Source organism: Alternaria arbusti (genome assembly GCF_024043155.1).
Source record: "Alternaria arbusti strain BMP 1465 chromosome Unknown scaffold_4, whole genome shotgun sequence".
Classification (NCBI taxonomy): Eukaryota; Fungi; Ascomycota; class Dothideomycetes; order Pleosporales; family Pleosporaceae; genus Alternaria; species Alternaria arbusti.
In genome coordinates this window covers 522,720-536,155 of record NW_026249944.1, presented here as the reverse complement: position 1 = coordinate 536,155, position 13,436 = coordinate 522,720, and the positions used below count along the sequence as shown (strand labels likewise).

At 52.6% G+C, this 13,436-nt stretch overlaps 5 protein-coding genes and 1 non-coding gene across 6 annotated transcripts; 4 read left to right on the top strand and 2 right to left on the bottom strand.

The window, feature by feature from the left end:
• Positions 1–3,425: 3,425 nt before the first annotated feature.
• On the bottom strand, positions 3,426–6,246 carry J4E86_003806 (uncharacterized protein; the record flags this gene model as incomplete). Its single annotated transcript, XM_051444356.1, has 2 exons — positions 3,426–5,924; positions 5,986–6,246. The coding sequence occupies 2 exons, from the start codon at positions 6,244–6,246 to the stop codon at positions 3,426–3,428; spliced, it is 2,760 nt and encodes a 919-aa protein (XP_051303981.1).
• Positions 6,247–6,478: 232 nt separating this feature from the next.
• J4E86_003805 (uncharacterized protein) lies at positions 6,479–7,072 on the bottom strand (the record flags this gene model as incomplete). Its single annotated transcript, XM_051444355.1, has 1 exon — positions 6,479–7,072. The coding sequence occupies one exon, from the start codon at positions 7,070–7,072 to the stop codon at positions 6,479–6,481; it is 594 nt and encodes a 197-aa protein (XP_051303980.1).
• A 419-nt stretch (positions 7,073–7,491) lies between these two features.
• J4E86_003804 lies at positions 7,492–7,621 on the top strand. Its single transcript has one exon. It is a non-coding gene; the product is annotated as a tRNA-Thr (tRNA).
• Positions 7,622–8,014: 393 nt separating this feature from the next.
• Positions 8,015–8,782, top strand: J4E86_003803 (uncharacterized protein; the record flags this gene model as incomplete). Its single annotated transcript, XM_051444354.1, has 2 exons — positions 8,015–8,315; positions 8,379–8,782. The coding sequence occupies 2 exons, from the start codon at positions 8,015–8,017 to the stop codon at positions 8,780–8,782; spliced, it is 705 nt and encodes a 234-aa protein (XP_051303979.1).
• A 373-nt stretch (positions 8,783–9,155) lies between these two features.
• Positions 9,156–11,036, top strand: J4E86_003802 (uncharacterized protein; the record flags this gene model as incomplete). The annotated part of the gene is made up of 1 exon (XM_051444353.1): positions 9,156–11,036. One exon carries the CDS (start codon positions 9,156–9,158, stop codon positions 11,034–11,036), a length of 1,881 nt encoding a protein of 626 aa, XP_051303978.1.
• A 704-nt stretch (positions 11,037–11,740) lies between these two features.
• J4E86_003801 (uncharacterized protein) lies at positions 11,741–12,709 on the top strand (the record flags this gene model as incomplete). Its single annotated transcript, XM_051444352.1, has 1 exon — positions 11,741–12,709. The coding sequence occupies one exon, from the start codon at positions 11,741–11,743 to the stop codon at positions 12,707–12,709; it is 969 nt and encodes a 322-aa protein (XP_051303977.1).
• Positions 12,710–13,436: the final 727 nt, after the last annotated feature.

Genomic DNA, 13,436 nt, shown 5'->3' with positions numbered 1-13,436 from the left:
CCGGATGTTAGCGTGCCCGAACCAACAGGATCAGAGCCCGTACCCAATTATGGAGAACGGTCAGCTTCCCGTATACCAAAGCATCGTGAGATCTGCACAACGCTACTTCCGATGCAACTTAGACACCCCTGAAGGAAATTTATCAAAAGACGGGCAGCAAAATATTTGGAAAGTTGCCTCGGTCAAAGCGCCTTGGGCCAATGACGGCGAAGTCGATGGTAAACTCTCTGCTCTCCTAGGCTGCCAAGATCATACGTCACAGACGCACTTGATCGATGTTGCAGTGTGCCAACTGTATACTAGTTTTCTTGGGTTGCGAATGGAGGCGCTGCTGGGGACGCATGTGGCTGTGAAGTGTAGCACTTTGCACAAAAACCGAGGAGATGCCCAGGTGTGGAGGCACGCGATGTTACCGGCAGAGATCGGCATGGAGTCCTTCATCCACTGCTCCCATCTCCGCTACCAAGATTTGTTTGCGCAGGGCATTTCCCCCATACTTTTCTTTTTCGATCTCAAGATCTAGACACACTAGTACCTGTCGTTCACCCTGGCGCTACATACCTAGGTAGATCTTTCGCATTCGTTAGGTCTACCGCAGCCGATATTTTCCGTCAGGAGTGTCATCACGCCAACATTGCCGGTACTCGTGGGTTAACTGGGACGCACTATGGAATCAGAAGGTAGTAGTTGTCTCACCGTAGCGTGCGCTTTGATCGTGCACAAGCGCATGGCCAATCACATCCTCAAGCTCAGTTCCTCATGATCGACCATCTGAATAGAGCACCATGCTGCCGGTAGACACCAATGCTGAGCAGGTTCAAGGTACTAGAGTATCCACTTGAAAGGCCTGCAAAGTTGTGCCTAGGCCTTTCACGATGGATGCAGAATTTACGATTGGGTTTGGCGGAAGCGTCAAAGCTGTCCTGACAGCAGTGCGACAGTTCGAGATCTTAGGAGCACTTTACATTGATGCTAATGTCGTTTTTTTGTCATACGTAATATGGCATTCTCCGCAACCAATGTATGTGACGAGGCTCAAGTTTGCACATGCGGCACTCTCCGGTGACATCAACCATTTAGGAGGAAATTTTACACGGGGAAACAAAGACGGACGCATGTTCTTCGGATAGCGAAGCTGTTATGTATGGATGAGATGTTTATGCCAGCACAATCTATGTACAACTCTTTGCTTCCGTGTATGCTGTCTTGAAGCTCACCAAGGCCGTTACTGCACTCATCAACGAGCTTGACGGACTTTGCTACACCGTTGATAAGGCTATGACTAAGTACACGTTCCGAACTGCGGCTGGCAACCCCACGACAGTCTACAGTAGTCAAGTTCATCATTGCCACACCACCCATAGCTTGAACAGCATCTCCCGAAAGTACTACCCGTACAGGTCTGACCATTCCCATCTGCTCCACACCGTCCGCCAGTACTGACATTAGTCGGAACAGGCGCCGCAGAAGAGGTCCGGCTAGTCGTTGGTATCGGTGCTGGTGTGGAAGTAGTAGTCGGCGTGGGCGACGGTGGAGTTGAAGAGCTGCTGGGGGCAGGGGCCGGCGCAGAGGAGGAAGAACCTGGCGGCGGTGCCACGCCACCGCAAGTCCCAAAGCCAAGACGACAACCAGTGCCGCAGAAGTCTATGGAATTACCACAATAGTAGTACTCCGAGCAGCAGCTTCCGAAGGCGGAGCCGGCACACGTGGTCGCGTTTCCGCATTGCCCATTCGTCGATGGGATAAGCGTGCCAGAGGGGAGTGGTGGGAGTGCAGATGAGCTCGAGGGGGCAGGGACTGAGCTTGTGGGTGGCAGAGGGGTGGGAGTCGGTGTGGGCGTAGGTGTTGTGATAGGCTCTGGTGCTGCATCACCGCATCTTCCGAAGTCAGGCTGACATCCGACTATGACTCCGCAGTGCTAAAGAGACCCCCGTAAGCTTGCGTGAACTCGAGATGTTGGGATAGCGCATACCTCGAACTCAGTCCCACAGTAGCCATAGCTTGAGCAGCATTGGTTACCACCGCATCTCTGGTTACTGAAATCAGCACCACAGCGTCCCGTCGCTTGTCGAGGGAACAAGTAGTGAAGAGAGCGAGAGTACAGATTTGGTATCGTATTGTTGCGTTTTTCGAGATGTTGCGCAACGGTATCTTCGATGCCTTCTGATACTTGAAGAGGTCCTCGTGGATGCACAACGAGTGTGGTTTTGACTGACGGGTCAGCCAGAGCTGAAACTCCGGAGAGGCTCAAAGCTCCTGCCAGGCTGATCAGTCTCCAATGCATGGTAGACTTTCTGCAAAGGTCGATGAGATACCAGGTAAACCAGACATTTCCAGTGAGCAAACCCAGGTATTAATCACACTTCCACATGGCCTCACGGAAGCTAGGGAGAGAGAGCCAGGCGACAATGAAAAACATACCCACTCAATATAGCAGATAGGTTTACTGAGTACTTGGCCGCGTGCATGTGAGGCTCCTTCGAGTCTGAGAATCTGCAACAGACCAATAAAAGACAGTGCCAGACTCGTCTTCCAAATTGAAACTGTAAGCTTTGATGGTTGTACAAGTGTTTACAGATATCCACGTTATTGCTAATATGGAGGCCAACCGATGGGTATCTTTGTGGGGCCGGTTGCGATTGCGCATGTGTGGGAGACCATCCGAGAATATCATTTCTGGAGGAATTGAGAAGTTGTGGGGGATATTGAGGTTAATGTGTGCATTCCAATTGCTCTCTGGCGTCATGGCCCGGTACGCGGATCCAGCTGTCATTGCGTCGTCCAATATAGTCGTACTCGTAGCCGCAAAGAAGCATGGTGGATGCTCCATGCAACCAAGCGAGTGGTGTTGTGGGGCATCTGAAGCATTTCTCGGCACATGCCCACGTGTGTCTCGTAGAATTAAGAACGTTCGCGTGTTGAAAAAGGCTAAATGCAAGTTGCCGACAATACCGAAATTTGATAGTATCGATGACATGGTAATGCCGGAACGTCATAATTGAAGTTTTTCTGACATCTGGAGAGTAAGTTCGATGCAAGGTACCATCCATGATGGGGTTGCGTTACCGGGTAAGTTGGCCTCTTCCGAAAGCATGTATTAGCCGCTGTCATCCGCGTCGCGCGAGGCTGCCTGCTGATCAGCTTTAATGACGCGCAATGCCTTGGGCATCCATGGCGCACGTACGGCACAAAAAAAAAACCCCATCGTTCGATCTCAGTCGTAAATCCGATGTTTGGTATGAGGACAATAGAAGGGCTGCAAAGCGGGGAATCGCAACGCGCCCATGACGCGTTGACCTGGAAGGGAGGAAGCAGCCACCCAGCTACCCGAGGACCGACCATGCGAGTCGCAACACCATAAAAAGACAAGCCTAGGTCTTTTTGTAAACATGCTGGGTATTCAAAAACAAAGATGGCTAACTAGACTACGCTCTCAGTCCCTCCATAAGAGCACCCTCCTCTCTCTTCCCCACAGCCTGAAAGACAGCACCATCACCACCAATATCCAATCCCTTCTCCGCCCTCTCATACGCCTCATCACTCCTATCTAACAAAATCTCCAACTCCTCCTTCCCCAACACCTTCCCACTTTCCGTAGCCTCAACATCGAACTTCTCTCCATCGCTTCTCCTGAGGAGCTTCTGTAATTCCTCAACCTCTTGCTCCTTCTCATTACCCCGAGTCCCGCCCCGGTCATTCCGCACACCACCCTTCCTAATGACAAGCTTTTCAAGCCGACGCTTTGCTTCTGCAGATTCAAGCAATTTCTGCTCGACTGTGTTGCGCGTTGCGAAGCGGTAGACGATGACGTTGCGGGTTTGACCGATGCGATGCGCGCGGTCCATGGCTTGGAGGTCTTGTTGAGGGTTCCAGTCGCTGTCGAAGAGGATGACTGTATCCGCTGCTGCGAGGTTGATGCCTTGGCCGCCGGCGCGGGTGGAAAGGATGAAAATGTCCGCAGCCTCCTTTGTGGTAGATGGCTTGTTGAAGGCTAGGATCTGGTCTTGACGGTCTGTTTGTGCGACAGATCCATCGATACGGGCGTAGTTCCAGGAGCGTAGGTCGAGGTAATGGCCTAGGAGGTCCAGGGTGGTGGTGAACTGAGAAAAGATCAGGACCTTGTGGCCGCGACGTATCAGCTCGGGGAGAAGTGCATCGAGGAGAAGCATCTTGCCAGAAGTTGATACGATAGTCTCATCGGGTTCTGTCTCCGATGCGAAGGTTTCGGCTCCGTCAGTGTCTGCTCGTATGAAAGGGTTGAAGAAGTTGTATGGCGAGTTACAGCACAGTCGGAGCTGCATGATGGGGTTACCGAGCTTCTTCTGCATGAGCTGACGCTTTGCGATCTCAAAAGTCGCGGCTCGCGTTCTCTCTTCTTCAGCATCAGAGCTCAGGTCCTCTTCTTCTTCCTCGGATTCTGGCTTGTCCAGTCCATCGAAGTACTCGTCATCACTCACTTCTTCGTAGTTCTTCTTTGGTCGGCCTCGACTTCTCGTTGAGGCGACAGACGCGGGCGTGCCTGCACGAGACGTCTTCGCGCTCTTGCTTGGTGTCTCCCTGCTACTCAAAGCCTTACGTTTAAGACTGCCGTTGTTACTGCGAATGCTCAATGGCGTTCCTGCTCGACTGCTAAGACCAATGCTCAATCGTTCAACAGCTTTCTCCTCGAGATAGGATCGACTGGTGCCATCAAGGATGGCTTGGTACAGCTCACGTTGCATGGAAGTCAACGGAGCGTACAACACGTACTCGCGCTTCTTGGGCATCAAGCTCTCAACGTCTGTCTTGACTCGTCGCAGCAAGAATGGCTTCAGGACAGCATGTAGTGACTTGACCAGATACTGCTGTCGCTCCTCCGATAGCAGCTGTTCGAAACTCGACTTGTCTTTTAGCCCAGAGAAGTCGAACCAGCTCTCAAACGTAGATAACTTGTCGAATACTGTCGGCAGTAGGAAATGCAACAGTGACCACAGCTCCACAAGATTGTTCTGCAATGGCGTACCAGTAATGAGGAGACGGTTCGCGGACTGGAACTGTTGCAACTCGCGGATCAGCCGGCAGTCGAGGTTCTTGATGCGATGTCCTTCGTCGATGATGATGAACTGCCAGCCGAAACTTGTAAGGTATTTGCGATCGTTCATGCAAATCTCGTAGCTGGTGACCATGATAGGGAAGTCGGCGGTACCGGGGTTCCGTAGTCTCGTCTTGCGTAGTCTTTCACGCTCCTTCTTGTCGCCATGGTATAGCATGACCGGCATGCTGGGTGTCCATTTCTCAAACTCTGCAACCCAATTACTTGTGGTGCTGAGCGGCGCGGCGATCAGGAATGGCCCGTACGACTTGTTCTCCCATAGATGTGCGAGCATAGCGATTGTCTGGATGGTCTTGCCCAGACCCATCTCGTCTGCCAGAATGCCATTGATGCCATTGTTGTAGAGTGACACCATCCACTCAAGGCCCTCAAGTTGGTATGATCTCATGGTACCTCCAGTGACAAGTTTCGGCTGCCGCGCGGACTTGAGGTCTGTCATGCCAATGTCGCCTGTTTTGACATTGTCTTTGTCGTCCTCTGCTGCTTCTTTCAAGGCCTCTCCAACGTCCTGATTACCCGCCTTCTTTTCTAAATCAGCCTTGCTGAAGTAGCTCGCTATGTCCGAAGTCTGCTTCTTGGGTCTACCACGGCCCTTGGTGTCTGTCTTCTTTGGTCTGCCCGCGCGTTTCTTTGGTGTCGCATCCTCTTCTTCCTGCTTCGCCGTTGTCGCGCCGTTGGCCGTGGATCCGCGCGTAGCTCGTCGCTGCGATGCTGCTGCTGTTGTATCGGCGATTTGTTCGCGCTTCGAAGTCTGTCCGTTCGTCTTCTCGTCTTGCTCGTGCTCCTGTTCTTCTTGCTGCTGCATCTGCGCAAGCATAACCGATGCATACAGCTACCATACGTTAGCGATCGTTCAAAGCAATATAGTATACTGTCTCAACGATAGAACTGACCTTGCTCTTATTCATCAAGAACTCCAATTGCTGGAACTTCTTGTCGAGGACCTCCCTGCCGCTCTTAATGTCTTCTTGCCTCTCCTTCTCTAGTTGTGCTTCGCGTTTCGCGTCATCCTTTTCGCGTTGTGTTCTCATGCGCTTCTCCTCCTGCTGCATCGACTGCGGCACACTCTCTGCATCCATGTCGACTGGTGGTGGCGATGAAGCAGGTGTAGAATGCGATCCAGACATTGCGCTCGTAACAGGGGAGACGGTCATGTCGCGTGCGATGAGAAGTATTGCTCATGAACAGGATCAATGGGAACGATGGTATTGTATCTAGCGCCAGGGGTATGTGGTGATGACCGCATGCAGTGGAACGCGGTCGCGATGAAGGGGACGCGCTAAGTGGAAAATCGATGACGATGTTCTCGACGCGCGATCACGCCTAAACTTTAATTACTTCTGTCCACCCGTCCCGCGACGCGTCTACAGTCCAGCCAACGCGACATTAGAGCTTCAAGCGATAGAATACTGCGTCCTCTGGGTTCTCATAATAGCTGTCAATCTCCTCAAACCCGTATCCCTCATACAGCTTTCTTGCAGTCTTCATGCTGCGTAATGTGTCGAGCAGCATCTCTTCATAACCTAGCTTCTTCGCATGCGAGAGCGCAATTTCCATCAATGGTTTGCTGAGACGCATTCCCCGCGTTTCTGGTGCGAGAAACAAGCGCTTGAGCTCGCATGTCTTGGTGGGTGGTGATGTCGATTGCGCTAGTAGTGCTGCAGATTCAGCCTGGGTGGGCGTCGCGAAGAAGGGTCGGATGGCTATGCATCCTATGGCTCGCTCGTTCTCTCTTGTGGTGCTGAAGCCGGCGGTACTTTCGTGACTTTCCCCCTCTCCTGCCGAGGAGACCAGTAGCCAAACAGCCCCTCCCTTTTCAGTTGCGTATTTGGCAGGTAGTTCCGCCAACTCGTGGTCGAAATTTTGAAAGTCTAGGCTGATGGGCAATGACTCCGCGTACGCCTTGAACAGCTGCCCCACCACCTGCTTGTCGGCGGGGAATTCGGCATCGCGGATTTGTATGCTCGGAAGCTCAGGCATGTCGGTGTATGTGGGTCCTTGTGCCGCGGAGGGATAATGAGGGTTTTGAAGATGCCGTGAGGATCGCAGGTGTAGTAGATGTCCACGAGTACCAAACTTGATTGCAACACGTCTCCGCTTACTTTAAATACGAACCTGCCTTCGAGATGTTGCTCTTGAAGGGCGCAATTCTAGCCTTACTAGCCCAGGTTCGTTCTCCACTTTCGGAGTTCGGAGTGGGACTCATGTTCTCGAGGGTTCGCTAATGGTGGAGCATCGTGAGCGCTCTAACCTCACCAGCGCTTTAGTCCTGCTTCAGCTGTTTTCGAATTAGTATATATTGTATCTAATTCATCAAATCGCCATCAAATCACGTGTTACGGTCTTATGGGTAGGACATCACCACATCCAATTCAGCATCAACACCATCTAACAAATACCAGTCTAGTGGTATGATTCTCGCTTAGTAAGTCGACTTAGACATAAGTCTCTGCCTCATCATCCTAACAAATCCTAGGGGTAAACCCAAGCACAGCTTGCGAGAGGCCCCGCGTTCGAGTCGCGGTAAGACCCATCACTTCTTTTTTTGCGTTCGCGATGGACTTCAGCTTGAACCGCTTTCCTTTTTTGCATGCATAGAGTAGAGTATACAGCGTTGTTGCCGCACATCACAAGCCAAAACTTGATCTCACCTTAGACTAGGTTGATTGTTACCACGTTCTGCCACCAATGACTTTGAGAACCGTTGCTTCGGGCTCGACTAATAAACTATATCCTGGGACCTGCGTAGCTGAGCACTTCGCGACCTCTCTAACAAGACACTCTTCTTCCTCATACGTTTTCAAGGCAACCCGCACTATTCGCAAGTTTGTGGCGCAGTGCTTCGTGAGGTTTTATATCTGAGAAGGCGCCTTCCTTCTGCTGCTCGCGCTTTCCCCACCATACCTGAGTACCCCTCACACAATGACCATTCGCCCAGCAACACCCGCCGATGAGCCCGCCATGGCATCTCTCCTAGCCAAAGCATTCTTCGGTGAATCGCTCTTTGGCCAAACTCTGCATCCTCATCGTGATCAGTACCCAGACGATGTCAAAATATTCTGGTCCGAGTACCTGCGGGAGCACTGGAAGACACCCAATGAGAGGCTTCTTGTTGCAACGACGATGGTAGACGGAGAAGAAATGATTGCTGGCGCAGCTATCTGGAATAGACAGGGCAATGACGAGGGGAAGCGTAGGGTGGAGGGCGAGTGGGTTGATGTCGGCACGTATTTCCCACTCCTCTGAATTAAGTGGTGCCTACCTAGGTATGCTAACATCCATGCAGGACCAAATGCATTCCAGCCTCTCCCCTCAACAACGAATCGGGCTCTTGACCCCACCAAGCGCAACATCTTGGAGGAAACTATGCCCTACTTCAAGCACCACTGGGATGGCGACCGCAGAAACAACTGGTATCTCGACATCCTCGGTGTTCATCCGGACTATGCTGGCAAATCGCTCGGGCGAGAACTGGTCAGCTGGGGGCTGGACCGCGCAAGAGAAGAAGACGTCCATGCAAGTGTCGTGGCTAGCAAAGGGAACGAGCGCTTCTACCTACGCTGTGGATATGATGAGATAATCGGAAACTGCACAGAAGGAGAGGGCAACCCGCTCAAGAATGCCGGAGTTGAAGGTGGAGATATTCTCTTTATGTTTCCGAAGCAGAAGCAGGAATCTGCTACCTCGTAAGGGCGGATCTGCCCAAGCATCAATCGGTACTCGTATCTCGCACAACCTGTTCCGACACGTCCGTCGTCAAGATGGTAGCCGATGCGTCACGACGCGTTGCGGTGCTACCAAGCCGATTCTCGGTCCGACAGGTTCCTGCATTACTCGCTAGCGAGTCTTCCAGCATCTTCAACCAATCAGCGAGATGACAAGTTGAGCCGAGTAATCTCCCGGTGCTTTTGCGGGGGAGCTTTTGCGCGCTTTCTTACTATCGTCGTCATTTGCGGGTAATCGGGGGACGGAGCAAGAATGGATCTGACTGTAGAAATAAAAATGGCATCGCAGGTTGGCATCGTGCGGAAGTACCTCAGTCATCTCTCAGTTTCCTACAATCATGAGGCGCTCATCTCCTGTCTTGGTGTCTCTTGCAGCACTAACAGCAAGCCATATCATTCCTCGTCAAGAATCCATTGATTACAATGCTGCTCCACCGAATCTCTCCACTCTAGCTAATGCGTCGCTTTTCGACACATGGCGACCAAAGGCCCACGTTCTCCCAGCGTTTGGACAGATCGGAGACCCGTGTATGCACTACACCGACCCTGAAACCGGCCTCTTCCACGTGGGATACCTGCATCTGGGTGCATCAGGCGCGACTACAGACGACTTGGTTACATACAACGACCTGAACCCCAACTCCGAGCCGTTCATCCGCGCTGGCGGCATCAACGACCCCGTTGCTGTCTTCGACGGCAGCGTGATTGAGAGGGGAGTCAACGGCACACCAACATTGCTGTACACCAGCGTCAGCTTCCTGCCAATCCAATGGACGATCCGGTATACCAGAGGAAGCGAGACACAGTCACTTGCTTTTGCTACGGATGGTGGACGTAACTTCACAAAATCAGAGTTCGGTCCTGTCATCCCTGACCCACCGTTTGCTGTCAACGTCACCGGTTTCCGCGATCCATTTGTGTTCCAGAACTCGCAGGTTGATGGCTTATTGGGCAAGCGCGATGGAACGTGGTATACCGTTATCTCGGGTGGCGTGCACGGAAAAGGACCGAGCCTCTTTTTGTACGCTCAATACGACGACGAAGACAGAGATTTGTTTCAAACCTGGGAGTACTTGGGCGAGTGGTGGCATGAAGCGGCGAATTCGACCTGGACGGATGAGGGCTGGGCGGGACGCTGGGGCTACAACTTTGAAGTCGCCAACTACTTTGCTTTGGACGAGCAAGGTGCTAACCCAGAGGGCGAGATCTTTGTTACAATCGGTGCGGAATGGAGCTACGAGCCTATTGTGCCTCAAGTCTCAGACAACAGGGAGATGCTCTGGGTGGCCGGAAAGCAAGAGCTTGTTGACGGTAAACTGACTTTCGAACCTACGATGGCTGGGCGACTCGATGCTGGGCGCTCCGCGTACGCTGCTGCTGGTAAAGTCCTTCCTGCAGACTCACAAGCTAGCAAAGCTAGCGGCTCTCCGGATCGCTTCATCACATACCTGTGGCTGACAGGCGACTTCTACGGCACCTTAACCGATGAGTTCCCAACTCCCCAGCAAAACTGGACAGGATCCCTACTCCTTCCACGTGAACTCAGCGTTGGCCACCTAAACGTCATCGACAACGAGCTCTCCCGCGAGCAAGGTGCATGGAGAGTAGATTGCGAAAACGACAACGGCACCGTCACGCTCGCGACCCTCCACCAGAAGATCGCCCGGGAGCCTTACGCCGCATTCCAACAGAATGCTACGAACGTCATAACCCAATCCGGCGGATCCATGGCGGAAGTAACAAAGTTCACCGAAAGCCCAAAGTCGAAGCACTGGATGATGACCGCCTCCGTCACCTTCCCCTCTCGCTCTGACGACGTACGTGCGGGCTTCACCATCCTTTCCGGACCCCAAGAATCCACAACCATCTACTACCAATTCAGCAACGAAAGCATGATCATCGACCGTTCGAACTCTTCTGCCGCGGCACAGACTACAAACGGTATCCCCACGGACAATGAGTCTGGCAAGTTCCGCCTGTTTGATGTTGCGGGTGGACACGGAAATGAGACCATGGTCGAGACGCTGGATTTGACGATTGTGGTTGACGGTGGCGTTGTTGAGGTGCATGCGAATGATAGGTTTGCGGTTAGTACTTGGGTGAGGAGTTGGTATGGGGATAGCACGGATGTTAGTTTCTTTGTGGAGGGTGGGGAGGTGAGGTTTGGTGATGTGACGGTTTATGAGGGTTTGGTTGATGCGTGGCCGCAGAGGAACTAGAGTGTTGGAATATGGAGCTTCAGTTTGGGATGTATATAGTAAGAGCTGTTGTATGATACTGTACCATATGTTGTTCAGATCGGTTGACTACAGTAATATTATCAGGTTCTCATTTAGATTGTCGAATGCATTCATAAGTATCTGACTCAAGTCATCCGTCAGAAGGACGGCGGAAGTGCTTCAGGGGAAAGTTAGCTCAAGATCAGGCTCGCTCATGTATTAGGTTTTGGTGCTCGGGGACGAAACCATAGGTAGCGGGGAAGATTACGTCAGCGACATTGTGCACCTCCTTTTGGCTAGCACTGCCGCGGTTGCACGAGAAGGCGCGGTGGCGCGCTCTCACCACGGGCGAAACACAGTCGGCCAGACGCAGCTCGCAATGAAATGTGTTTCTCATAGTCCCCAATCACCTACCTCTCCCAATCCGCATTCTTTCAGACACGTATAAGATATCGCGCATTTGGTCTCGTCCCGAGTTCTTTTTCTGCTAAGCGCGTTGCTGCCTGCGCCTGCCTCAACACGCGATATAAGCTCACAGTACCCTGGCACCCTTCACTGCCCAACTGTGTCAGAAGCAATACTCGTGACGCGCACTCGTCAGAACCTTCTCGTCGCGCTCCATCCACCGACACGTCCGCAACCCCATCATCGAAAATCACAACGCACCCCCACCAACGAATCTCGACCCATCCTACACGATGACCATGGCGACAGTTCGCGAAGAAAGAACCCTGTCCGACACCCCAAACGGTCTCTTGCGCAGCCAGCACGAGTACTCGTACCGTCTCCCGACAGCCCCGCGCATCGTGGTTCCCCCGCCTACCCTCACCACCGACATGCCCGGCCTCTCCCTCGGTGGCGCATCTGGAGGGGAGGCTGACATGAGCTTCTTGAATGAGCTGGACCTCGAGGACATCATACAGAAGAACACACTCTTGGAATGGGCCTATGAGCGGCGGAGAGAGGCGCAAATGATCTTGCCCTGGGTCTATCTCGGACCCATGGTGGCCGCCAGGGACAAGGACTTCCTAGAGCGCGAGGGCATCACCATGGTGCTGGCTATCCGTGCGCAGGCCAAGAGCATGATGGGCGCGACAAATGCGGCTTCCCAGGTCTGCATGGAGGTGGGCAGCATCGAGGCGCCCAGCTTCTACAGCCTCACACCACAGTTCCCGGAAGCAGCGAGGCTCATCAATTCACATGTCGCGCGAGTACGACAACATAGCTTGGAGAAGACAGGGCAAGCCACCCTGGGCAAAGTCCTAGTCTTTTGCGAATCGGGAAATGAGAAGTCGGCTGCAGTCGTTGCAGCCTACCTGATGCAGACGCTCCACGACATTGATTACATCAAGGCTATGCAGGTCTGTCAAGCGCAGCGCTTCTGCGTCAACTTCGACGACGTCTTGAAGAACATCCTGCGCGCTTACTGGGACATCATCGGTGCACGACGCTCTATCGCCACTTCGAATGCTCAAGCGACCCAGCAAAATGGTCTGGGCCACGGTTTCGCACAGTCCGGATCGCTCTCGCTTCCTGTCCCGTCACTCAAGCACAAGCGTAGCGTCCAAGATATGCAGGATCACGATGAAGACACGGACATGGACAGTGGTATGGACGAGTCGGACGCGCTACGGTTTGCAGGGCGTGATGTCACTCCCTTCCAGGATCGCTAGGTGTAGGCCCCTAGCTTCGGCGATTCTATTGATTTGTTTGTTAGGCGTTCCAGTAGCATTATACCCTGCATATCTCAAGGCGTTATATGGCGATGCATCTGCATCTGAATGGTTGGTTACGTGTAGTTAATTCTGGAGCTCTGATGAGATGAGTGGATACGTGGGTTGGTTGCTCCTTCCATTCAGGCTGCCCGTAGTATCTGGTAGCGACCGCGAACGGGTCCAAATTTTCATCATACACTGGCCCTTGCACCTTCCCGCCACTTTGCGCTCTGCAACTCATGCCTGTCCTCCTACTTCAGACTGTGTACAGTCACTTCCAAGGTTGTCAATTATGCGTCTGCATCGTGACACCCCGAACAGGTAGCCAGGTATGGCACCTTCCCTTGGCTCACCAGTTGAACCAGTGTTAATCATTGGGCAAACAGGTTCATTTGCGACAACCAGGGACGCACCAGCAGAGACAAATGTCTTCCATGGTGAAGCATCTCGCTCCGATATCATTTCCCAAAGAAATCATTGACTATTCCTGCTCTTCTCCACTCGCAGGCCGAGATGTTAGCGAATCATTACAGCGCCTAGTGGCTGCCTTATCTTGAAGAGTCACTGTGTTCGCACGTGGCTGTGGCTCTTGCAATATTGCTTGACCCTGACAGTACCGCTCCCTTGATGGCGGCTGACTTTCACTTTGAATTGACAGGGCTGCTATTGCACGCTAGACGCATAG